General features: G+C 39.3%; 3 protein-coding genes across 12 annotated transcripts in view; 1 reads left to right on the top strand and 2 right to left on the bottom strand.

The window, feature by feature from the left end:
* Window positions 1–2,666, bottom strand: part of klc1b (kinesin light chain 1b) — a 31,562-nt gene extending 28,896 nt beyond the window's left edge. For 5 of the 8 annotated variants that reach the window (XR_007933220.1, XR_007933221.1, XR_007933222.1 and 2 more), the window contains exon 1: window positions 2,512–2,666. The gene's annotated coding sequence lies outside the window, so the exon portion shown is untranslated. Of the gene's footprint in view, window positions 1–2,381 lie in introns of all 8 variants that reach the window. The other 3 variants (XM_051917075.1, XM_051917076.1, XM_051917073.1) reach the window with 2 other exon arrangements.
* A 333-nt stretch (window positions 2,667–2,999) lies between these two features.
* Window positions 3,000–7,294, top strand: mrpl2 (mitochondrial ribosomal protein L2). The gene is made up of 6 exons (XM_051917086.1): window positions 3,000–3,382; window positions 3,462–3,618; window positions 3,916–4,057; window positions 4,128–4,354; window positions 4,430–4,503; window positions 7,017–7,294. Exons 1-6 carry the CDS (start codon window positions 3,311–3,313, stop codon window positions 7,227–7,229), a joined length of 885 nt encoding a protein of 294 aa, XP_051773046.1. The 5' UTR covers window positions 3,000–3,310; the 3' UTR covers window positions 7,230–7,294.
* Window positions 7,295–7,336: 42 nt separating this feature from the next.
* zmp:0000000755 (phosphofurin acidic cluster sorting protein 2) overlaps window positions 7,337–26,998 on the bottom strand; it is a 40,533-nt gene continuing 20,871 nt past the window's right edge. The window contains exons 7-25 of one of the 3 annotated variants that reach the window (XM_051917065.1): window positions 26,663–26,743; window positions 25,956–26,015; window positions 24,289–24,437; window positions 24,060–24,153; window positions 22,153–22,236; window positions 21,044–21,165; window positions 20,764–20,929; window positions 20,521–20,625; window positions 19,222–19,328; window positions 18,481–18,635; window positions 18,278–18,388; window positions 17,910–18,012; window positions 15,723–15,755; window positions 15,267–15,309; window positions 15,147–15,189; window positions 13,639–13,777; window positions 12,133–12,356; window positions 11,897–12,010; window positions 7,337–9,963 (exon numbers count right to left, since the gene is read on the bottom strand). In XM_051917065.1, the coding sequence (XP_051773025.1) occupies window positions 9,848–9,963; window positions 11,897–12,010; window positions 12,133–12,356; window positions 13,639–13,777; window positions 15,147–15,189; window positions 15,267–15,309; window positions 15,723–15,755; window positions 17,910–18,012; window positions 18,278–18,388; window positions 18,481–18,635; window positions 19,222–19,328; window positions 20,521–20,625; window positions 20,764–20,929; window positions 21,044–21,165; window positions 22,153–22,236; window positions 24,060–24,153; window positions 24,289–24,437; window positions 25,956–26,015; window positions 26,663–26,743 (2,049 nt within the window). In that variant the 3' untranslated portion in view covers window positions 7,337–9,847. The remainder of the gene's footprint in view (window positions 9,964–11,896; window positions 12,011–12,132; window positions 12,357–13,638; window positions 13,778–15,146; window positions 15,190–15,266; window positions 15,310–15,722; window positions 15,756–17,909; window positions 18,013–18,277; window positions 18,389–18,480; window positions 18,636–19,221; window positions 19,329–20,520; window positions 20,626–20,763; window positions 20,930–21,043; window positions 21,166–22,152; window positions 22,237–24,059; window positions 24,154–24,288; window positions 24,438–25,955; window positions 26,016–26,662; window positions 26,744–26,998) is intronic. The other 2 variants (XM_051917066.1, XM_051917067.1) reach the window with 2 other exon arrangements.

Raw genomic sequence — 26,998 nt, 5'->3', positions numbered from 1 at the left:
CTATTTAATTTATCGATTTAACTTTTTCCATTTCCTTCATATGTCACAGTATGCAAATATATCCATGCAGCTTTTAGTGGGCAGGAGATATTGACATGTTAGAGTGATAAAGAAACATGGACGAATGAGTAAGAAAGAGCAGGATGTGCTTGATGTTAAAAAGAGTTATTAAAAGTGTGTATTTAATTCATACAGTAAGGCTTTTCACACTTGAAATAGTTAACCCTGGGTCATTCTAAACCCCGGGTAAACGGAATCTTGGGTTATCTTGCTTCACAATTCACACTGCTCATAATTTACCCGGGGTTAACAATTAATCCTGGGTATTCATAAGCTGACGTTTCACATTGTACATTCCTAAACCCTGGGTTAACGTTCTTATCTGCATATTTGTGGTGTCAGTGTCATTGATTGGATAAATGCAGCACGCAACCTGTTTACATAGCTCTAGCATTGCATATCCCCGTATTGTACTGAATGGACATTATGGACTATAAGAATGAAATGGTCTCTTCTTTACTCAAATTTGGGCTTTTCACACTGCGCTTAACCCCAGGTTATCATAGTTTTAAACACAGCTTTTAACCCTGGGTAAAGGAACATTTCACACTTGTAATTCAGAAGCGAGATTAGCACCGCTTTTTACCCGGGGTTATGAAATCCTGCTCCGGAGCAGGGTTAGCACTGCTTTTGTGGCGTTAATCCCGCATTGCGGTGCCAAACTTGTACAGTGTGAAATGATACAGTGTTAAATTGTTAAAACTATACGCTTAGCAACAGACAACCAATCAGGTACTCATATTTGCCTGCTTTGAACAGTTACAGAAACACTGTGCGTTGTATAAACAGTAAATTCAGTGACTGAGAGGAAAAAAGGCAAATTTGACGCAACAATTTGAGTGAAGAAGAGACCGTTTCATTCTTACCTTTATAGTCTGAAATGTCCATTCAGTATAAACTCGATAGTACAGTCGGCAATATGAGGATGTGCAATGCTAGACCTATGTAAACAGGTCACGTGATGCGTTTATCCAATCAATGTCATGGAGACCGCAAATATGCAAATAAGAATGTTAACCCAGGGTTTAAGAATGCACAATGTGAAACCTCAGCTTATAAATACCCAAGATTAATTGTTAACCCAGGGTAAATTATGAGCAGTGTGAAACGTGAAGCAAGATAACCCAGGATTACGTTTACTCGGGGTTTAGAGTGACCCAGGGTTAACTATTTCAAGTGTGAAAAGCCCTATTGTCATGTTTTCTGTCAGATTTTGACATTTTCTGTTTCTGAATTTACTGTTTATATACAATGCGCAGTGAACCCAAAGCAGGGTTTCAAAACCCCAGGTAAAAAGCGGTGCTAACCCCGCTTCTAAATTACAAGTGTGAAACATTCCTTTATCAGGGTTAAATGCAATGTTTAGAACAACGATAACCCGGGGTTAAGCGCAGTGTGAAAAGCCCTAATGAAGACTAAGCAGTCATTGTTTTATTTTACATTTAATTGCTTTATTTAATTTCTGTAGTATTTCTTACTTCTGTTAGGCAGATCTACCTAAAATACTCAGCACTCTTTATTTTTATCTAGTTAGCATAGCATTAGTTTTTACTGTTGTATCGAAACTGGTATTGAGAATTGTGAAATTAATTATTACCATAACAACCTTATTTCCAGCAAACAAAAAGAGAGAGAGAGAGAGAGAGAGAGAGAGAGAGAGACTATATGATATATTTTGAATTTGATACTGTGAAAATTACTCATATTGTGATATTAGATTTTGGTCATATCGGCCTATCTAAATAGGTCCAGATAGATTTCAGTCTAATAGTGATACTTCACTCTGGCCAATTTCACATGAAATTTGCTCATTTTCAAAATTCAAAATACTGTATTTGTATTTAATTTAGTGCTGTCAAATCGATTAATCTCGATTAATCGCATGTAACAAAAGTTGGTAAATATAAAATATAACACACACACACACACACATATATATATATATACACACACACACACACACAAAATGTTAGATGCAATTAATCGATTTGAAAGCACTAATTTAAATACCGTTTTTTTTCTACAGTATTTAATATTTTATTTTGATACATTTCAACTGAGGTATTTTGTGTTTTTATTTTAAAAACATTTTCATGTATTTATGCCCATCTCTGTATATATATTATCATAAATATTGATATAAAAATAACAAACACACTTCATTATTATATATAGTCTGAGTGGACAGCTGGACAGCACATGCGGGCAGCATATTTGGTCGTCTAGATAGACAGCACACTACGTGTTTTGAGATCCTGAATGCGGTCTAGATGGCTAGTACACTATATTTTGAGTCTAGACAGACAGAGACAGACACACACCTCAGCGGCTGCTTCTTCCCTCAGAGACCGCGAAACGCTCTTCATCAATAAACACACATCTCGAACAGTTCAAACACACTCATATAACACACATCAGCGTGAACGCGCTTTAGAATGAGAGATCTCACACCTGAAATCGTTGCTTTTGTGAGGATTCCTTTGGAGCCCCTTTAATTCCAAGATGTCCACTATAGATGTGACACTGCGCGTGCGCACACGCACAGACGCGTCGGTAGAAATGACGTCACACTACAGGCGGTGGTTTGGAGATGGGCTTGGTTTTCATCTCCGGGACAACAAAAAAAAATCCCAAACAACCTTCAGCAAATAATATTCACCTCACCTTCATTGTTATAAGAACTAAGAACCAGTGAAGAACACAAAAACAGATCCGAACTCATTCATATATTCATTATTAGGCTTATATATGTATTGAGAAGTATTATTATTATTATTAGGCCTATTGTTATTCTAATTATAAACATTAATAATTATCAACAACAGAAAATACGAATAAAAATGACTATTTGTGTGTTTTATATGGTCTTCACACAGATGGCAGCGTGTGGATCTCACAGTGAACAGCAGGAGGCGGTGTCGCGCGCGGCGTCCGCTGGCCAGAACGCGCAGAAGAAACAGAATGTGACGTGAGCTCAGCGCGACACCGCGCGTTGTGTGATTGTGCTGAAGGGCAGAGAGTGTGGATTTTTGTAAATGTGTTGAGTGAATGAATCTAAAGTTTGCGGTGAGTGATTGCATGTGCTTCTGTCTGGTAGAGACATCTCAGCGCTAAACTAGTGATCGATGATGTTCTTGACGAAGCATGTTTGATACGGTTTAATCTGTGGTGCAGGGACAGTGATTTATTTATTAGTTATTATCGCGTTTATTTTCTGCGGTCTTGCATTGTGAGTTTGTTCAGATTGAGGATGAGCGTCAGTCTGTTGTCATGCGCACTGCGCTCTCTATCTCTGTCGGGCGCGCGGACTGTCTCATCTCAGGTCAGATATTCATCCTCCTCTTTATCAGACATTACTTGCCATCACTTCAGCTGATCATTTATAATGTGTCATCAATCAGATCGCGAGTCTTTCCGGTGTTTCCGCGGATCTGACCGGATGTCGCGGCTTCATGACGAGCGCGTGTCAGTTGCAGAACCGGAGCCTGTGGAAACAGAGAGAGAAATACACCGTGCGACCGATCGGCATGAAGAAGACCGGAGGACGAGATTACACAGGTAACACTGACACACACACTCAGAGACACTCACACTGATACACACTCACTCAGAAACACACACTCACTCAGACACACACTCTCATACACACTGACACACACTCACTCAGACACGCTCACACACTCACTGGCACTGACGCATACACACACTCTCGTGCACACAAACACTCTCTCACACACACATTCTCTGACACAGACACACACACACACACTCTAGCCTCAGATGATTTGTGTGAAGTTATTGTGTGCATTATTTACTCGTGCCCACACAACATACTGACAGTGTTTTGTGCTGCAGGTAGGATCGTCACACACGGCATCGGCGGAGGCCACAAGCAGCGCTACCGGATGATCGACTTCCAGCGGCTGCGTTACGAACCCGGCCGAGAGGGCCAGCCCATCGTGGAGAAGGTGGTGGAAGTGAGATACGACCCCTGCAGGTAAGTGTGCGTCCTCAGGGTCATGTGACCATGGCTGTGCTCCTCGTCACACGTGTTCTTCTCCACTCAGATCGGCCGACATCGCTCTGGTCGCTGGTGGAAGCCGCAAGCGCTGGATCATCGCCACTGAGAACATGGAGGCCGGAGATCTGATAAAGACATCCAGTGCCATCGGACGCATGGCCGTTCTGGCCAAAGAGGGAGACTCCCATCCTCTCGGCGCTCTTCCCGTCGGCACGCTCATCAATAATCTGGAGCTGTACCCTGGGAAGGGAGCTCAGTACATCCGCGCCGCAGGTCGGTGCCGACGCAAATATATAGCAACACATGATCGCAGTGAGTTAGTTATGAGTGAATCTTTTTTGTCTGCAGGCACATGTGGAGTGTTGCTGCGGAAAGTCAACGGCACAGCCATCGTTCAGCTGCCGTCCAAACATCAGATTCAGGTGAGGAAAGAGTTTCTCAACTTCCTGAAAACCACAGATTTAAGGCGACACACTGCAGGCAAAACCTGTTTTTTCATGTTCTGCTCAGTTTTGAGCTCTATTTTGTATAGAAGCTTGTTTCCGCCATGAAATAAAAAATAAAAAAAGTAATTGTGACTTTTTATCTCACAATTCTTATTTTTTTCCTCAGAATTGCGAGATATAAAGTCAGAATTGCGAGATATAAAGTCAGAATTGCGAGATATAAAGTCAGAATTGATACAAAGTCAGAATTGCGAGATATAAAGTCAGAATTGCGAGTTATAAAGTCAGAATTGATATAAAGTCAGAATTGCGAGTTATAAAGTCAGAATTGAGAAAGTCAAAATTGCGAGATGCAAAGTCAGAATTGCGAGTTATAAAGTCAGAATTGATACAAAGTCAGAATTGCGAGATACAAAGTCAGAATTGAGAGTCAAAATTGCGAGATACAAAGTCAGAATTGCGAGTTATAAAGTCAGAATTGCGAGATACAAAGTCAGAATTGATACAAAGTCAGAATTGATACAGTCAGAATTGCGAGATATAAAGTCAGAATTGCGAGTTATAAAGTCAGAATTGAGAAAGTCAAAATTGCGAGATACAAAGTCAGAATTGCGAGTTATAAAGTCAGAATTGATACAAAGTCAGAATTGCGAGTTATAAAGTCAGAATTGAGATAAAGTCAGAATTGAGAAAGTCAAAATTGCGAGATACAAAGTCAGAATTGCGATTTATAAAGTCAGAATTGATACAAAGTCAGAATTGCGAGATATAAAGTCAGAATTGCAAGTTTAAATCTCACATTTCTGAGAAAAAAAGAATTGTGAGAAGTCGGAATTACCTTTTTTATTATTTTTAATTAGTGGCAGAAAAAAGCTTCCATAATTTAGTTTCTTTCAGACTGGAGGAAAGAAAACATCCATAACACACATTTAAGTGTTTATTTTATTGCACTTGATCCATATCTTTAAAGTCAGAAATCTCCACTTCAGCAACTTCACACACACCAAATTATTCGATTCTGTATTCTGAAGGTTTGTTCATATATCATTTGCCTGATTTATACAACATTTTACTCCTAAAAAAAAATAAATAGAAATTTAAAATCTCCTCTTAAAAACCTCTAATATGTCAACTAAATCAAACTAGAATTGTGAATCTGGCTTTATTCAGTGTTCAGATTTCTGTTCTGGATATGTATGCGAATCAATGCATATTAAATTAGTTAATGCCTCATTTGCATATTTAAACAATACATTTCAGAAAACTTATAATACAAGAAATGTTGCACTTCTTCATGTACTCAATCAGCTGGGGAAGTATGATGATATCTATTAGTTACATTATTTTTTACCTTAAACTGAAGGTTATTCATAACTGCAAAAACCTTTGTTCTGTTTTTAAAGCTTTTCAAAGCTCTGAATCAGTTGGGTTTGTAAAATGATTTGTGTTTTGAAGCGTTTGAAACACCAAGGCTGCTCAGAACGCTGCAGATGCAACGAAAAACTTGAAGAGTCCAAATATGTATAATGTTTTCATTAAAGTGTAATCTAAATAATTCAGTACCATTAACTATGAAGGTTCTGTAAAATTAGTCTTTTAATGATATGTATTCTTGATACGTATTTCTGAGTTATTAGGCAGGGTGTAGCAAACTAGGTTAATTAGAAGCAATTACATATAATTTTTCTGTTTTATACACCCAATATTAAACTAATTAAAAATGAAGATGCATTATAAAACCTGACCTGAGATCAGTTACAAGTTCAATGAAATCAGTAAATGATTTTGACGTTGTGAATCAGTATGACGTAACAAAACCTAATTTGTTGAAATCGCATGATCACTGATTACAAACAAAAGATTTGTAAATGTTTCAAAGCTTCATCATTCGATGGATGTTTTTAAGTGTAGACTTGAGACATTCTTATTCATGGGCTTTCCTTGGTGTTTATTAGCAGTTCACCTATTTTTATTGCATTTATTTTAATATTTTAATTGTTTTTGTCTATTTTGCTAACAACATGCTAGCAATGTGTTAAAAACATGCTAATTCATGTTAAAAACATGTTAGAAACATGCTAGCAATGTCTTAACAACATGCTAAAACATGTTAGCAATGTGTTAAATCATGCTGAAAACGTTAAATCATGTTAGCAATGTATTAAATCATGTTAACAAATTGTTAAAATGTGTTAGCAATGTGTTAAATTGTGTTAGAAACATGTTAGCAATATGTTAAATAATGCTAGCATGCTACATCATGTTAGCAATTAGCTAATTGATGTTAAAAACATGTTAGACCATGCTAATAACATGTTAAAACATGTTAGTAACATGCTACAAACTTAACTTCCAGCTTTTAAAACTACTATCTGGCTTTCTCAAGCCAACGTCAAAGTTTGTCTTAAACTTTTTTTTAATCTAATTTATTGTTTTTGTACTGCATTTTAGTCAGTGTAAGCTGAATTTAAATGCACTCCTCTTCTCAGGTGTTGGAGACGTGTGTGGCTACGGTTGGCAGAGTATCGAACATCGACCACAACAAGCGCATCATTGGGAAGGCGGGCCGTAACCGCTGGCTCGGCATCCGACCCTCGAGCGGCCTCTGGCAGAGGAAGGGTGGCTGGGCGGGTCGCAAGATCAGACCGCTGCCGCCCATGAAGAGCTTCGTCAATCCGCCCTCTGCGGCCGCCAAAACATGACAAGTCTGGACTCTAATATAATGACCAGAGACGGCAACACAATAAAACTAACCATCCGCACAACACACCTGTGTCACTGTCACATCTGTTCACAAACACAGAAGATCTTGTGTGGTTAAAAACGCTTTATTAAACACAACTGCATGTGTAAGCATGGAAAGAAGCAGCGTTATAAAATGACATTTCATACTCCAAATGTAAAACATGCAAAGATAAAATCATGTTTTCTGTAACATTAAAAAGTCTGTAATATCATTTAAAAATGAGGTCTTGTGCAAAGGTGCTGCAGTCAGCGTCTCGTATACTGTATGAAACGCAGTCATTATTCATGTCCCATCAGTTAGTGCTGTAGAGTTCTGGAGTGATGCGAGACGTGATCTGATAATACGACATTCAAACGGGAAAAAACACAAATGACGAGACACTTTGAGAAGTGTTACGTCTTACAGACGTACACAGAATCCCTTCAGGAAATGATGTAAACTCAACTGTGTAAAGAGTTCATAGTGGTTCTTAAAGCAATAATTCACCCAAAAATCATTGTTCTGTCATCATTTACTCAGATTACCCAAACCTCTTAGACTATTTCTCCTGTGAAACACTAAAGAACAACATTGGGAACCATTGACTTTCATTATATGGACAAAAAAACACATTTCTTAAAATGTCTGCTTTTGTGTTTCATTATAGAAGTCATTCATATTTTTTAACCACATGAGGGTGAATAAATGATGACAGAATGATCATTTTTGGCTGAACAATGTGCTCATGTCTTCAGAACTTTGTTTACTGTAGTAAAAGTGCAAACACTGCATGTGAATATAGTGTTGATTAAGCAGCTCTTATGAGCTGGAATCTTTGTTTTGGCATTTTTAGTGGTCATTTTGGGAGTAAAAACAGAAGGTACTGCACTAAAGTCAGTATTGAGAACATCTGAATACCATCTGAATACATTCATAAGCAAAAAATATCAAAATGAGGGATGCCAGTAAAACAATCACATGAGAAGCACCATTGAACGTTCAAAACACAAAACAAATTCAACAGTCCAACAACAAAAACACTGATTAATTCAGCAATGTAACGAAGGCCGTTTCCTCCCAAGATTGTCAGATCATCTGCAACTGAAATGTGACTCAAATGTGAAGGACTGAAGAAAAGTGATATAAAACTAAAATCCCCAGTGTTGAAATTGATTCAGACTGAGGCACATGAACACTGATAACAGACACTCAATGTAGTTTCAGATCATTCCTGTCACTCGCTCATGAACGAGACAGAACGAATCACTAACAGGAAGAGCCGAATCAGAGCGTGAATCCAAGACGGTTGCGAGTGTCTGTTATGAAACACTGATAAAACACATTCCCACTGCAAAATATGGCTTGTCAAAAAATTACACATTCGCTTTCATTCACGTCACACTAAATATGCCGTTTAGTTCTATAATCACATGACCACAGCTTCACTAGTAATGCTGGTTATACATGTCAGCTGTGGTGAACATGAGCGAGTTTGTCCTGTATGATGGACAACAGAAACATATCTGCTGCTGTACGCATGTACACGTATGTAAAGGTTCACGTTCACACCAAAAACACCATCGGACGTCTGTCGCTTTGAATGGTCGAGCTCTTTAAAGCAGGATGGATTCTGATTGGCTGTCAGTGTTTTTATGGTTCATAAGCTAGAATTAAATCACTCTGAATGTAATTCCAACGATGTCGTTCTTCTGTGTCATTATCGTTATAGTTGTGATGTGGACTCAGTTTCTCAGTTTAATTAATATTTAGTAATATTATTGATCAGATGAGAACTGAATTGATCTGAATATCAACACTATTGTCTTCTGTAGAGCTGCTTTACAGCAGAATTTGAATTTGTCTCATATTTGATGAAGTTTGAATCTGTTATTTTCCTGCTTATTACGGTGCTTATAGAAATAAAGCTGACTCGACTTGGTGTGAACGGGCCTTTAAGCTCGGTTTGTGTCATGTGACAGGAAGCATCAGTCATGATAAGGTTCTTCAAACATTTACACACATCATAGAAGTATTAGTAAAGTGCCAGGAATTCTTCTAATGTGTTGAAGTGTTGTGTAAAATACCCTGCTCGTGGCGTCTTTGTCCAACGTTTGTGTGCTTTGAAAAGGCAGGTTCAGTATACTGTATAGTTTCAAATTCACTGTGTAACTACAAAATATCACAAAGACACAAAACAGCTTTTACATTTGGGGTAAAAAAATCCATTTAAATTCACAGCAAAACGACCTCTTGACACGCATGTTCGGTATCCGTCCCATCATGCAACATTCTACACAGGATTTCACAGAAATTATAAAGTAGCAAAAAACAACAGAAAGTGCTTGACGTTTGCCACCGGTCACCGTACAGTTCATCATGACCTAAAAATATATTTGACTGATGGCAGCCCGTATTCATATAAAATATTACTAGTGCTGTTTATATAGTGTAAAAAAACAGCAACTGAAAACACACAACGATATAAATGAACTAGAGACAGTCGAGTTTCCATGGGAAACTCGTCACGGTGGCTTTTCTGCTAACGGACCTTCAGTACACACTTACACACGTCTGTAGGGGGTAGCAGACGTGACGTCACATGGGTTTGCTGTAGCCGAAGACGCCGACGGGGAAGTGCTTGACGTGAGTCGGCCACTGGGCGGCCAACTGGAAGAACTTCACGTCGTTCCATTCGACTCCGTCGATCGAGACTGAAACACAGACAGATTCACTGTTACTGACCTTCAACTGACAGTACATGTCGAATTCTGGAGTTTGAATCAATGTAGCAAACTAATTGTTTGAATTTGAAGAGTCGGTTAAAATGGAATGGAATTTAAAATCATTTCCGTAATTGGAGGTTATGAATCATCAGTCAGTGTGAATCACCCGTAAACACGTTCATATTAGGGCTGGGACAATACATCGATTCGCGATTCTGATATTTTCTCTCTCGAATCGATTCTGAACTTAGTTTTTAACAGCAGATGGCGCTCTAGGCTAGTTTTTAAACCACACTCTCAAATGCTCATGAAGAAGGGTACTTGTGCGTTCGGCTGAGTCGTGTTAAGTGGTTAAATATACTTGCACCTCGGCTCAGAATGCTTTTATGACACAAGATTAATGTAAACAGCCCACTGCAAACACCCTTGTAATTTGCTTCAACCTTTTCAAACTTTATGAATGATTATTTTAGGTTTAAAGGGTTAGTTTTCCCCCTAAAAATGAAAATTATGTCATTTATTACTCACTCTCATGCCGTTCCACACCCGTAAGACCTTCATTCATCTTCGGAACGCAAATTGAGGCCTCCATAGCCAGCAATTTCCTCTCTCAAGATCCATTAATGTACTAAAAACATATTTAAATCAGTTCATGTGAGTACAGTGGTTCAATATTAATATTATAAAGCGACGAGAATATTTTTGGTGCACCAAAAAAACAAAATAACGACTTATATAGTGATGGCCGATTTCAAAACACTGCTTCAGGAAGCTTCGGAGCGTTATGAATCAGCATGTCGAATCAGCGGTTCGGAGCGCCAAAGTCACATGATTTCAGCAGTTTGGCGGTTTGACACGCGATCCGAATCATGATTCGACACGCTGATTCATAACGCTCCGAAGCTTCATGAAGCAGTGTTTTGAAATCGGCCATCACTATATAAGTCATTATTTTGTTTTTTTGACGCACTAAAAATATTCTCGTCGCTTTATAATATTAATATTGAACCACTGTACTCACATGAACTGATTTAAATATGTTTTTAGTACATTAATGGATCTTGAGAGAGTAAATGTCATTGCTGGCTATGCAGGCCTCACTGAGCCATCGAATTTCAACAAAATATCTTCATTTGCGTTCTTAAGATGAACAAAGGTCTTACGGGTGTGGGACGGCATAAGGTTGAGTAATAAATGACATTATTTTCATTTTTGGGTGAACAGAATATGACAGAAAGAGTTTGCTACTACCACAGTTTGCTATTGGAGAATACTATAAATAAGGCTTGCTTCAACAGTCGGTGCTAACAGTGTTATCTGTGTTCAGCCGCAACACGGTTACGTCACTTGCTCACCGCGGCACCGCCCCGATCGTCCTTTTGATATTTTTTTTGTAATAAATATCATTTAGTTCAGAAAACAGACACTGCAATTAAAAAATGAACGCGTCTGCTCAATTCAGTGTGAGCCGAACGAGAGTCGCAGCACAGATTAGCAGCAGGAGTCAGATTTCATTTATCACGAGAGTGAGGAGCTGACTGACAAGACAATGGCGGAAGATTTTTGGATATTTGCTATATTTTGGATTTAAACCCATTGCTAATAGGGAACCTGCAAAGGATTAGTTGTGTTTTTCAAGTTGTTGTGTTTTTCATTAAGAATAATAACCCAGCATTCAAGCAATTGTCGGCCCCAATTTGGCGCTAATTTGAAAGCAAAAGTAAAATGTGCACGGCCGCACGGGCATTCATAACGATGCATGTCTACTGACGCGGACCGTTTTCGGTTCATTCCTATGGAAGCTTTGGCTTTCAAATTAGCGATTTAAAAGCGAGGTACAAAGAATCAATTCAACAATCCATTTAGATTCACTCATGAATGATTAAATTGTGAGTCATGGAAGATTGAAGTAAAGCGGCACCTCTGAGCATGGTGTGCTGATGTTTGGCCGTACAGATGAGGCGGCTGATGCCGTCGATCACTTGACTCTTAGAATCCACGTCCTTCTCCTTCAGCTTCTTACTGAGAAAAATTACTGCAAGACACGCAAGAAAACACACACTGATACTGAAGGACATGAGAACCTTACAGAAACACCTTCCCATGTTCATGCATGAGTCTGAAATCTTGATGCGGTGTACATTGTTGGATCAGCACCTTTCTTGTTCTTCTCTTTGGTTACGACAGTCATGGCCATGCTGTGCGCTGGACTCATGTCACCCCCGCTAGGCAGACGGCTGACCTGCAATGAGCGGAAGTTGCTCTTCAGCGTGTTCTTCAAGCCCACGTCACGCTTCTCGCCCTCACGCTTCTTCTCTGCGCTCTGCCACGTCCAGTAGTCCACCTGAAGCCCCATCAGCTCTCCACCTGTGCATGGAGAACTGCACACAGACACACGCAGTGAGTCTCATGAAACTGGTCAAGGACTCGTCTGACTGTTTATTGATTTAAGCACATTTAAACTCTGATCACTGCAATGTGACCGGATGTTTTACTTTGAGTTATTATTATTACAATAGTTTATAAAAACCATCATAAAGGCAGTATATATTATATAAAAAAATATCTCATGTACAGTATTTGCATTACAGTAAGAAGTTTTGGGGGTCAAATGTAAAAACCGTAACCGTCAGTCCCAGAAACAGGCTGAAAAATATCAGCAATTTTTACTGTATTTTCCAGAAAATAAGTCGCACCTGACTATAAGATGGGTCAAAATTGCATTGCTGAGAGAAAAAAAACACAGATAAGTCACATTTTATTATTACAGTCAGAAATAATGTAAAATACTGGTAAATAAAATGAAACATTTACAAACACGATAAACTAGTGATGCACCAAAAAGAGTTTTTTTATTGAAAAAAACGAAATTAAAGTTTTCATTTAGATGAAACCGAAATTAAAGTATACTAATCAATTAATCAAAACATTTATTTAAACACTCAAATAAAAACTGAGGTGTATCTAAAAAATTAAACAGTTTTTATATCAACTTTTTAATAATATATTAAATTGTTGTTGAAATATTAACATTTAAACAGTGACTAATAAAACTTGTTTCTTTTCATGACAGATTTATTCAAACATGCATTAAATAATGAAAAAAGGTTAAGTAAAAATATAATGAATATGTAGTGCAAATATTTATTAAAATGCTCCTCTCTACAGTTATTTTTCTAGCTGACTAACGATGGACAAAATACATTTTCGACTTGGTATTTTTGGTTGCATCACTATAAACATGTATTTTAGTTCCCCTCCACAACAAATCCTTTAAATTTAATGGCATTCAGAACAGAACAGGGATGAAAAATATAAATATAAAATAAACAAATTATAGTGGCATTCATTATAAACAACATTCAATATAAACGGCAAGCCTAAACGAATTAATTTAAAACAAAACTGACGTGTGGAAAATGCACTATACAAATAAACGTACATTCCTCTAATTCAGCACCAATTAGTGCATGTTTTGATTGCTTGATGTTGATTGCATAATACAAGTCGCTTTGTTATTTAATCCGCAGCACATTTCAAACAATAATAAAATGCGATTTATATTCCGGAAACTACAGTATGCTGTTTTTGGGGTGTAATGTGACCCAGATTCACTCAAACACACAACTGTTGGACATTTCATGTCATGTGATGATGTCATACCCCACTCCAGTGAAAACGGCACATGTCGAGGGCGAAGGGGGCGGAGTCCCATACATCTCCTTCCCGTAGGGCATGGCCGACTGCGGCGTGGGTGAGGACACAACGCCCGCATTCCCGCACATGGCATCATCAGAGTCCACTGAAAACACAAAGACACCACATGAACACACACTGTCTGCGGAATGCTGTGGTTTAAACTCTCCTGCACAGATGAACCCTGGGAGTGTTTGATGACGTGCATCTGACCTACATATGAGGCAGAGAGCAGCAGGAGTCGATGCCCGACTGTAAATGCCTCACGCTGTGAAATCTATTTATATGACTGAGAGAAAGAGAGCGTGAAGCAGCCAATGCCGCACTCGCAGATGTGACCTCATTTCCTGAGGACCAGAAATTGATGACGTCATCAAAACTCATAAACCTTTGAAACACAAAACCTGTCTCAGACACAGAAACTTCATACAATTCCAACATATCCAAGTAGCGGCAAAAAACATAACGACTAAACAAAAACAAAGACAGAAGAAAATTTCACATGGGGGTTAATCATCGAAAGATCGAAAGGATTAGTTCAGAATTCAAATTTCCTGATAATTTACTCACCCCCATGTCATTCAAGATGTTCATGTCTTTCTTTCTTCTGTCGAAAAAAAGAAATTAAGGTTTTTGAGGAAAACATTCCAGGATTTTTCTCCATATAGTGGACTTCACTGGGGATCAACGGGTTGAAGGTCCAAATTGCAGTTTCAGTGCAGCTTCAAAGAGCTCTACATGATCCCAGACGAGGAATAAGGGTCTTATCTAGAGAAACGATCTGTCATTTTCTAAAAAAAATAAAAATGTATATATTTTTTAACCACAAATGCTCATCTTGCACTAGCTCTGTTCATTTTCTCCTCCAACTTCAAAATAGTCCAACATCAATGTTTTACCTTTTTTTTGTAAAGGGCGTTTGACTTACTTGGTACTTTCGCCTATGTCACTCGTGACCTTTCCAATGTGATTACGTAATGCATGGCTCATCGCATAGCTAGTGCAAGATGAGCATTTGAGGTTAAAAAGTATATAATTTTTATTTTTTTTAGAAAATGACCAATAGTTTGACTAGATAAAACCCTTATTCCTCGTCTGGGATCATGTAGAGCCCTTTGAACCTGCACCGAAACTGACATTTGGACCTTCAAGCCGTTGGTAACTGTTGAAGTCCACTATATGGAGAAAAATCCTGGAATGTTTTCCTCAAAAACCTTCATTTCTTTTCAACTGAAGAAAGAAAGACATAAACATCTTGGATGACATGGGGGTGAGTAAATTATCAGAAAACTTGCATGAATAAATGTTACAAACTTTTATTTGTCTGCTTCACTCATTACAATCCACATTAAATCTGTGTGTGAGGAACTCATTACAAGGATAAATGTCATTGATAATATTAAACTGAACCTGCTGAGCTCATTCTTTACATGGCAGATGTCAGTTGTGTTGAATGAGGAGTGATCTAAACTCACCTGATGTGGACAGACTGTGTTCCACGATCCCCACCTTCACCACCTGACAGAGCAAAACAACCATTAATCACTGATTCACACTCATATATCATCATGTGACAAGTGGATCTGGAGTCTTACCCCGATAAATGGCACAAATTTTTGGCACGAGTCTTCATCCGGACTGCAGAGAGAGAGAGAGAGCAGGTTAGAGAAACACACGGAGACACTGGAGCAGCTGCAGGGAGCCAACGCGTCTGACCAGTGAAATGAAGGTTTACAGGGCATCACGATGAGATGAGCACAGCAGAAACACCTGATCAAACAAGCGAGCAGACCAGAGAAACCGAGAGTCCGTGGCTGAATCACACGATGATCATCACGAGAATCAAACACAAGCTAATAAAGTGTGGTTGCATTTGTGTTCTGACAATAAGAACACAAGCTATAAGACCATGAGAACGGCAGGATTCGCAAAGATCTGCAGATCTTCAGGCATTGATGAAACTCGGAGCGATGACAAAGAAGGTCATGTGACTGGAGATGGACAGCAAATCAAATGTAGAGATGGAACAAAAGAAGTCAGAGGTCAGATACCTGATGTAAAAATCAAAATACAAACTCCTCTTCCTTGGAATGCAAATGAAAGATGAGAAGAAATGAGGGCAGAAGTGTTAATAATAATAATAATAATGAGTCTGTTAGAAGATGTGCATACTAAAGCAGAAAGATACAAAATAGATTAAAATATATTAAACAATGTCTCATCACTGAACAGTGTGTGTTTCCATTTACATCCTTCATTCAAGGTTCATCCTTTCCTGTTTCAGCAGAGGGGGCGTGGTCTGATGCACACCTGATGTGGAGCACTCAGTTCAGCTATTTATGGAAATATCCATAAGCAAATGCATGTCTGTTGTTATCCATCACTTTGATTAGTTTTATTTTTAACTCTTGTTCTTAATAATCATGTTATGTGTTGAATAGAATGAATGAAGCAAGAGTTAACTGCATGCAATTGTTCCAATCAGGTGGATGATTGTTGAAGGCAGCGTCACTAGAGGGAGTCAGTGCTAGTGAGCAGATCAAGTTCTTGTTAAGTGTGGCTGAACTCAAACATGTTATCCAGTTTTTAGACTATTTTTTATTAATAACATCTGTTTAAAAAAGTGACATGACATCTGGCCAAGTATGAGTCCCATTGTCGGAATTTCACCCATTCAAGTGCACACACACTGCAGTGAGTATTAAACACACACACACTTGGAGCAGTGGGCAGCCGTTTTTGCTGCGGCACCCGGGGAGTGATTGGGGGTTAGGTGCCTTGCTCAAGGGCACCTCAGTTGTGGGTAATGAGAGTGGAAGAGAACACTGTTCATTCACTCCCCCATCTACATTTCCTGCCGGTACTGAGATTCAAACCCGCAATCTTCAGGTTCCAAGTCGGACTCTCTAACTATTAGGCCACAACTGTTTTTATTTGCAAATTTTGCACATCTACTTTTAACCCTGTGAAGCCTGGCATATGAAATACTAGTTTTTTAAAAATAGAACATTTATTAAAAATCTATAAAAACTTTTCAAATGTGTTTTATGTTCTGTATCATATTTGATACATCAGGCTTTTATGGCTCATATAGTCTGATATAGTGAGAATATGGAGGAAAAACAGCTTAATTTTATTCAGGGGCTCAAACTGAGCAAAAATATGCAATTTAGTACAGATACTGACATTTATATGATGAAATTCTGACACTTGTAATGTAAATCAGTGAGATCTTTATAATGGTATAGCAGATACTTATATGTGACCCTGGACCACAAAACCAGTCATAAGTCGCACGGGTATATTTGTAGCAATTGCCAACAATACATTGTATGGGTCAAAATTATCTATTTTCCTTTTATGCCAAAAATCATTAGGATATTAAGTACAGATCATGTTCCATGAAGATATTTTGTAAATATATTACCGTAAATATATAAAAAATTTATTTTTGTGAGTGCATATGCATTGCTAAGGACTTCATTTGAACAACTTTAAAGGTGATTTTCTCAATATTTTGATTTTTTTGCACCCTCAGATATGCCAATAATATGTATTAGGAAGATGATATTTAAATGCTTAGTTTTATGATCAAAGCTCTGTAGTTTTAAAACATATAATGCAATGCAATACAATGATGAACAAATAAACCTTCCTCAAAAGCCTGATGATCATATTTGATACTCATAATTATTCTAAAAATGATGTCTGGATAATCAAGTAAACCAAAGTTGCTTCAGTCCAGTTGAAATATTACTAACAATATCAGTTATTCTTACGTTTGTTTGATAAAAATCAGTGCAGCAGCAGAAAGACACGTGAAGCACAAGCTGAAGGAGGACATTTGTACAATTATACTAAAAAACTTTTACTTGCTAAAACATTGTAAACTAACAATCAGACAACAGAAGGACTGTAGAAGATTGTGTGCAACAGGTTTATCAGCAACGTTTTAGAAATTCACGTATCAAATATGATACAGTAGGTTTTATAGGGTTATATAAAGAACACTGCGACTCCAACTAGTGTTTTTGGTTTGGAACTTTATGACCATTTGGGATGAGTGAAACTCCCCGAATCACAGACAAAACAGCGGTCAGGACGAGTGCAGGTCATTACAGAAAAGAATCAGTGACTCTAGAAGCCTCTGATTTAAACTGATTTGAATATGATGCAGATATCACACTACTTCCTCAAGAACCGATTGAAGACGCACACACTCACACGCGCACACGTACCTCTTCTGTCTGTAGGTGAGCATGGCCTCAGAGATGGGAAACTGATGAGACACATTTGCTCCAGCCAGATACTGAATGATCCGTCCAGCTACATCAACAGAGTCTGTGAAGACAGATAGCAGGTAAAAATTCTGCAGCAGCATATCTATTTGATCTCCATATCGAGGTCAAACTCATGTAAGTGAGTGTGAGACGAGCCTGTGGCAGTGAGGTCTGATGGGATATGAGTCTAATGTGAGACAGATGCAGGTGAAACAGACACTCACACACATCTGTCAGTCCCTGAATATCTCCCCTCCCAACTGAAGTCTTGTTAACAAACACATCTGAACAGCTCATTTAAAGTTCATTAGTGTCACACACATCACCTGCGCTCGGAGGCTCTGACCGGCAGAACAGCTCCCTCCACGACGGCTCCATGAACATACTGCTGAATTTACTGTCGAATGATGACACGTATTTGGCAAGAGGATGGGAACCTGTGAAACAGACACAGGTAGTGTGTAAAAACAATAAACCAGTATTATTAACCCTGAAAACAACTGACATGAAGATCTGCGTCTTTACTCACCGATTGGGATGATGAGAAAGCGGATGTAGCTCAGCCAATCAGGCGTCTTATTGGCCAGTTGCTCTACAAAGAAGCGCAGCACGGTGCTGAGGTAGCTCTGATCGCCCGCCACGCCCACCTTGACAGTGGGCGGAGTCTGAGCGTTACAGTTACAGCTGCAGGGGGAGTCACATGACACGGTCAAGTGCTGATCCTGATTCTGTCAGACCAACTCAAACATAATGAGAGACGAGAGGAACACTGCCTCTCATATATATGAGAACTACAAATCAAATGTAATGATAGCTATAATGATAAATATAATAACCATAAATAACTATAACAATAAGTAGAATTATAACTATAACAATAAATATCATTGTAACTATAACAATAACTAAAATGATAACTGTAGTAACTATAACTATATTGATTACTATATTAACTATAACGGTAGCTAAATTAGCGTCCACATCAGCAGAAAACATTCTATTTATGATAAGCGTGCTGTCTGCTGCTTTAAGTGCTCGAGCTCTTTAAAGCAGGATGGATTCTGATTGGCTGATTAGAGTGTGTGGGTTCAGTGAGTGTTATGAGGATCATATCACGCTAACAGCTGTAGACGCTCAAGAGACAAATGATAATGAACCGTTACGATGATCAGAGACGCATGCTTACAGAAAAACACTGTATTTATAGAGCTGTGATACTGTGTTTGTGTGTGTGCAGTAAGCGTGTGAGTGTGTGTGTTCGGTCACTCACAATCTCTGGATGCGTGTGACGATGGTGTTAAATGCGGCCTGGACGTCAGCGGCGGAGCAGGTCGACACGATGGGCTGAGCGTGTTTCTGCAGCACTTCCGCCACATACTGAACAACAACACAACAACACACAATTCAGTACAAATCTGTCTAAGTCTATGCCTGTATACGCCCGTATTCATCATAATTCTGTTACAAAACTGTTTATTTATGTCCAAACTGCAGTGATGATGAGACACTATGAAGTCAATGTGAGACTGATTTACACGCATTAAAGGGGACCTATAATGCCCCTTTTGACAAGATGTAATGTAAGTCTCTGGTGTCCCCAGAATGTGTCTGTGAAGTTTCAGCTCAAAATACCCCACAGATCATTTATTATAGCTTGTCAAATTTGCCCCATTTGGGTGTGAGAAAAAACACGCCGTTTTTGTGTGTGGCTGCTCCGAGCCCCCTTTTCAGAAGAGGGCAGAGCTTTAACAGCTCGTGCTTCGGTTGCTCAACAACAACAAAGCTGGAGAATCTCACGCAGCCAAAATGAGGATTGTCAGTAACGGTGTTCAGCCTTACATTGTTCAAACCGGAGTCGACACTGATGAAGAGAATCAGGAAGAAGTTACAACTTTTAGGACGTTTCTGAATGGTTAGTGGATAAATTTATGTAGTTGCTGTGGAGTTGATTCAACTCATCGACTGGCATGTGCCGTCATGTTAATCTTTTGTGCAAATCCAGCGTTGAATTGACCCTCATTTGTGTAGCAGTCTGGCGTAAAATGGCGGCATGGCAACAACACTCTACTACAACAACTCTTCCTCTTCTCTAAAGCAGCCCAACATGGCCTCACCCCCTTTGCTGTGTGTTCTCGGGGGCAGGGTTTATGTAAATTTTAGGGTTAGTGATGTCACCAACCCGGAAAGAAGCCTGTTGTAGTCCCTACCAGCTTGTTGTAGTCTTTTAAAAGAGATTTCTGTAAAATAAAATATCTCCCTTTGCATTGAACTTTGAGCGTCGTAACTTTCCAGATGTTGTTTGTGCTCAAACAGCAACATTACACACTAACTAAAGTTAAAAAAGTGAAATCATAATCAAGGACCCCTTTAAAATAAATGACCATAAACACACCTGTATATTGATTTATGTACATGAATGAGAAGGAGTCAAATCACTTAATTGCTATGCAGAACTACTACATTTACATTTCTACATTTGGCAGACAGTTTCATGCATTCCCTGGGAATCGAACACATGAGTCTGGCGTTGCAAGCGCTGAGAATCTCTAAAATGTCGTTGAACACACACCTGCCCCTGCCAGTCCACTGTATTGATGAGGATGATGTTCTCCGGGAGTCTCTCGTCTGAGATCAGGATCTGATTGAGCTGGTCATACACAGATTTCCTGGGCACCTGAATGACAGAAACACACACATGATTCACAGTTCCTAATCCTGATTTATCCCAGAGTTCCAGCTGAGCTGCTTTAGTTCTGTGGAATGACAGATGAGAGTTGAGCTGGATGAACCTGTGTGATCCTCAGAGATGTACCTGTGCGGCGAAGCGGCTGTCGGGCGAATACTCGCTGTCCACGCTGGCCGTGCGGTCGCTCTGGGCTCTGGAGTTCTGTCTGTCCTTCATGGACGTGCTGCGCGCCCGCCGCGGGACCCTGTTCTCCGCTTTACTGGAGGTCATAAACACGGACAGATCTTCAGCGCTGCAGGAGTCAATCACTCAAACAGGTCATTACACTCTGTACTCTGATGAAAAACACTACGCAGAACTTCAGGATCAGACAAGTGTGACATGAGTGCGTAAACGTGAGCCGTACCTGGGACTCATGTGATTCTGGGACTCAGTCTTGCAGAGTTTTCCACCGGAGCTGTTCAATCGATCGCTGCTGGGCTCCGAAACGTCTGCCATTACTATCCCCTGATGCTCTGCATCAACTTCCTACAGACACACAGTGAGAGATTATTATTATCAATGTTGGTAACAGTTTTGCTGCTTCATATTTTTGTGGAAACAAAATATACATATATATATAATGTGTGTGTGCATTTAAATGCTGATAGATAATTCATGCATGCATAGATGAATGTCTCTTTCATGTCACTCCTGGAGTTCAGGTTTGAATGAAACATATTGAGCTGCGCCTGTGTCGGAAGCAAAGGTCACAGGTCACAGCAGGCGGGTGGCTCATTTCCTTTGGACCTGAATAATGTAGGAAACTCACAGGGTGGGAAAGGGCAGGAGAGACGACATGCAGGGTGGAGCTCAATTAGAGACAGAAAGAGAGAGAGAGAGAGAGAGAGAGAGAGAGAGAGAGAGAGATTCTAGACCACAGCACATCAGATCAGATCCTCAGCCAAACAAACTGGTCAGAAGCAGCACACAACAGAGAAAATACTGGCAGAACCTTAAGAACTTCTTTCAAACACGTACAACTTGATGTTGCTCAACTGCAACCACATAGAGATGAGAAACACATGACTGTTACAGATCTAAAACACATGTTACAAACTGAGAAGATTCATGTTTTGAAATTTTAAAATCAACTTTTAATTTAAGAATTCATCCCGACCCAATAATGGCTTTGTTTGTCAGAGGAGACGATGTTGAAATAACTAAAGACTTTTTCAAAGGAGAATACGATGAGTTTAAGTCACCCAAACCACCTCAATCACAGCTTAGTTGCACAATGATGTTCCTAAAAACAGAATTAAAAATTAAATATGTGCTAGATATGTGGGAACTTTTAATAAACTATTTTGGGAAGAAAGCACTGCCCCAACTTTGACGTAACTTAACTTTTGTTAAATTTGTACAAGTAAGCGTCATTGTTCCAAGAATGCTTAACATGATTCTGCTCTCAGAACTGGGACTGTTCCGTTGGGATGGAATGGGAATCAATGAATGTGTGTGACGCTGAAATCTCACCCCGGCACTGGTGTCCATCCCGCTGTCCTCCTGCTGCCGCGAGCCGGCTGTCTTACACCTCTCCACTGACAGGAAGTCACAGCCCTGCACAGGAAGACAACAGCACTGATTTATGTGTGGGTTCATCCTGATGGGGGCGCTGTGCTCAGATCTGTGATGTCAGTGCAGGGATAACAGGGTTCGTACAGATACTGTAAAATCAAATTCCAGGACTTTCAAGGAGTTTTCAAGCACTACGTTTTTGGTTTTCAAGGAATTCAATCAGAGATCTCACTTATCTTCATTATTTTTCCAATTCTAAAAAAGGTAAACAGATAAATAAAAATATACTAATAAAACAAAATGGTACAAATAAAGTACAGCTCATGCAAAGTATGTGTGTGAGCGTGTGTGTGTGTGAGAGAGTGAGTGTGTGTGTAAATGCTGCACAAACTCTCCTCTGCGACAGACGGCGGGTCGAGTGTGTTTTCAATCTCCAGCGGAATGTGCAGACGTTTCTAAATGTGCCGTTTGTGCCTCGTCTCCCTCTCAGATGCTTGTGATTCCAGTAATGGATCAAGAACACACACAGATCTGATGTCAGGCCCTAAAAATACCCATAAACCCCCAAACATCCCGATGCCCCATGTCCCGTTTGGTGTGTGTGTGTAATCCAGCACACATTAGGATTAATATTCAATCCACATTCATAAACATGACGTGATGATATCAGCCTGTTTATTTACTGGAGCCGCTGGTGCGAGAAGTCTGCTAAATTAAAGGGATAGTTCACCCAAAAATGAAAATTACCCCAAGATTTACTCACCCTCAAGCCATCCTAGGTGTATATGACATTCTTCTTTCAGACAAATATAATCAGAGTTATATTAAATATTGTCCAGGGTAATCCATGCTTTATAATGGGAGTGGATGGTGCCCCAAATTCTAAAGACAGAAAAAATGCACTCATCCATTATAAAAGGAGTCCACACGGCTCCGGGGGGTTAATAAAGGCCTTCTGAAGCGAAGCAATGCGTTTGTGTAAGAAAAATATCCATATTTCAAATTTTATATACTGTAATCTCTAGCTTCCGCTAACTGTGGAACGAGTTCACGAGAGAGTGGCGTCTCAGCTTATGACGTAGGACACATGTGCAGTGTGAGCTCCGGTGACGAACACGGAAGCGCAGAGAAGACAGCAAAACAAAACTAAATTAAAAGTACAAAACTAGGATTTGTTAAGAAATCTCCCCTTGATGTCGGCGCACGTAATCTCAAGACTTTAGCTTTGTTGAAGCAACCCGGATATTCACAAGAAATCTGCATTTTAACACTAATAAAATGTAGAGTATAGCTCAAATAATTCGCTTCTTCACGTGGATTTCCTTTGCTGTACACAACTTGGTTCTCGCGAGACTAGCATATTCTCACCTGAGCTCAGGCTGCGCATGCTTTTTACGTCACTAGCTGGAACGGCACTCTCTCGTGAACGCACGAACGACAGCTAGCGGAAGTTAGAGAATACAGTTTATAAAGTTTTAAATATGGATATTTTTCTTACACAAATGCATCGCTTCGCTTCAGAAGGCCTTTATTAACCCTTCGGAGCCGTGTGGACTTCTTTTATAATGGATGAGTACATTTTTTCTGTCTTTAGATTTTGGGGCACCATCCACTCCCATTATAAAGCATGGATTACCCTGGACATTATTTAATATAACTCTGATTATATTCATCTGAAAGAAGAATGTCATATACATCTTGGATGGCTTGAGGGTGAGTAAATCATGGGGTAATTTTCATTTTTTGGTAAAATAACCCTTTAAGAGTGTGTTTCTCAGGTTGTGAAATAAACCTATCACTGAGTATTCGTTCTGTTTTTAAATGAGCCCTTAAGACTCATGTATATGTGCGTGTGTGATTCTCACCGTGTTAAACGCTGCGTCTCGGTGTTGATTGTGACTGTGAATGCTGCCGATCTCTGTTTGAGAACTGGAGTGAGACATTCCCTCAAAAAAGGGCCTGAAACACACACACACTCATTCAGCTCCGGCACGACTGATTCATACAGCAGCCGCTGACATTTCACCATATCACCACTTTTTTGAACAACACAAACAGCTCATGAGAAGCTGAAGATCATCGGACGGCTCATACTTGAGTTTGGGTTTCGGGGTGCTCAGGACGCTCTCGTTGTCCTCCAGCTCTGGGCCGCTGTCGCTCTGATAAACCTCCAGACTGTCATATAGCAGGTCCAGATCCTCCTCCACCTCCTGCGTCTGATCCACCGGGTCCGAGTCCAGAACCTGTGCACATCAGCAATACATCAAACAGAGAGAAAACAACAAAACAATAGCTACGTTTACATGCAACTACATAATCTATTTATGATCTGACTGATGGCTCAACTGGATTGAAAACCCTTCATGTAAACACCTTAATTAATCGATGTATGTATGTTTACGTCTTATGAACATGCGTATATTTATTCACGTCTTACAAACTGGTCTGTGTAAATGACTGAATATTTACAAAATATTTGCTTAAAAGCTCTTTTGACTTTTTTAGCTTTCATTTTAGATGTGTCAATAGAAAAATGACAATTATACATATATTCCTGTATTGTACATGTAATGCACATGTAAATGTGAATCGGATTGCAAAGTTTAGGGTTCATATAACCAGAGCTTTTAGAATCTGAAATCGGATTAATTCAGACTGACTTAAATAAGTGCATTTATCATACTTATTAATGAGTCTGAAGGGGTTTTCACACTGCCAGTTTAGTTCCAAACTATGGAAGCTTGTTTTCCGCCATAAATAAAAAAATAAAAAATAAGTACATAGTGCATAAGTGCATAGTGCATAAGAGCATAGTGCATAAGCGCATAGTGCATAAGTACATAGTGCATAAGAGCATAGTGCATAAGAGCATAGTGCATAAGTACATAGTGCATAAGAGCATAGTGCATAAGCGCATAGTCATACTGACGTTTTTTTCTCAGAATTGCAAGTTTATATCTCACAATCTTGCAATTCTTGCCTTTATCACGCAATTTACTTTTTTTCTCAGAAATGAGATATAAACATGTTATAAAGTCAGTATTGCAAGATAAAAACTCACAATTCTGAGAAAAAAAAGTCATAATTGCGAGTGTACATCTCGCAATTATGACTTTATAACTCACAATTGTGAATTTATATCTCAATTCTGAGAAAAAAGTCAATTGCGTGATAAAAACTCACAATTGCGGGAAAAAGGTCAGAATTGCGATTTTATATCTTGCAATTCTGACTTTATAAAATGCAATTCTGAGAAAAAAGTCAGAATTGTGAGATGCAAACTCGCAATTACCTTTTTTATTTTTTTATTTAGCGGCGAAAACAAGCTTCCATACCAAACAGCACGGTTTGCATGAGACATTGGTAATGCACAGGTGTCATGTGCATCACAGTAACGAACACGTGACTACCTGTAGGACTGAGTTCTGCTGCACTTGAACTAAAGAGCAATTTGTGAACGTGAAACAGATCCGCACATGTTCAGAAAGGAAAGTAACATGCCGATGACAACATTATTAGTTCAATGAAAGGCGAGTAAGAGATCAAAAGAAGACTGTCTGTGAGCAGCAGAAATAGCACATAATAGCACCAAATAAATGTAAAAAACACAATTTATTGACCCCCATTGTATTCTCTATCATGCGGGCTGTGCACAGAGCTCGACAGACAGCAGGAACAATCACACTCGGATTCGGATCACAGCAACCGTACCCAATGTGAAAACCCCCTGAAAGAGCTGATGGATCGACAGACAGACTCACCTCATCTGTGATTTTGAATCTCTTCAGTAAAGCCACAAACTTCTGCTTAAAGTTGGGTTGCTGTGAATGAAGAGACACAAAAACTGCAGCTCAGAATCATGGTTAGTCTCACTGTATCACTGCACTACACAGGACACATTCAGGGTCTGTTCCCATAAACCCACTGAGAATCTCTTCTGAACAGCAGCAGAGGAAGTAGGTGACATTCAGCCTGAAATACTGGACAGACATCAATGTGCTGCTGAAATAATAACAGCAGCTACGCTCATCCTTCTCTAGTTGTTATTCCGTTTCTATCTCGGGACGCCCACCACCAGGTCACCAGACTACAAATCTCAATTTCACGATTTAACTCTAGTTCCCATGTTCATTAGGGCCAAATGACATTATAGAGGAAGTAGAACGTCACCTACTTCCTCTGCTGCTGTACAGGTGAAAAATAGCCTTCTGGCTAACTCTGGCATATTTACAGAAATGTTTATTAATATGCATTGTCCATAAATAAATAAATAAATAATATCATTGACATGCATTTCCTGTAAAGCTGCTGTAAAACAATCTGTATTGTGTGAAGCGCTGTATGTACAAATAAACATGAATGAATGAATGAATGAATGAACATCCTCTCCTGTGTTACTGCCATACAGAGAGACAGTCAGAGAGACAGATAGATAAAGAGAGAGAGAGAGAGAGACAGCGCTCCTCACTCGTGTCATTGAGACCGATCTGATAATTTTCCGTCTGGGTTTTTTTGGCTTTCGTATGTCGTCATCTTCATCATACAAATCCTACAACACAGGAAGCAGAAATCAGAATCAGAATCAGATTTATTGCCAGCATGATTAAACACAATAAATATGCAGTACACAGAACATACAGTAGAAAACAGATGATATAAACATGTCTGTACAAAATCTACAGTATATATAAGTATGCAAGGGAATGCACATGATAAAGGGTCAGGATATGTTAAATAAAAGTATAAACAGTGTATTGCACTTTTTATGAATCAACATGTCATATAGAAATTGTGTGATGTTGGT

The sequence above is a fragment of the Ctenopharyngodon idella genome, chromosome 13 (assembly GCF_019924925.1).
Source record: "Ctenopharyngodon idella isolate HZGC_01 chromosome 13, HZGC01, whole genome shotgun sequence".
NCBI lineage: Eukaryota > Metazoa > Chordata > Actinopteri > Cypriniformes > Xenocyprididae > Ctenopharyngodon > Ctenopharyngodon idella.
This window is presented reverse-complemented; position numbering and strand designations above follow the sequence as displayed.

What these genes read in the sequence shown, in the direction of transcription:
- mrpl2 (XM_051917086.1), top strand. Translation starts at nt 3,311, where the DNA reads ATGAGCGTCAGTCTGTTGTCATGCGCACTGCGCTCTCTATCTCTGTCG. An exon ending in CGCGGACTGTCTCATCTCAG is followed by an intron (nt 3,383 to 3,461) that starts GTCAGATATTCA and finishes GTCATCAATCAG; the next exon opens with ATCGCGAGTCTTTCCGGTGT. An exon ending in TCAGTACATCCGCGCCGCAG is followed by an intron (nt 4,355 to 4,429) that starts GTCGGTGCCGAC and finishes TTTTGTCTGCAG; the next exon opens with GCACATGTGGAGTGTTGCTG.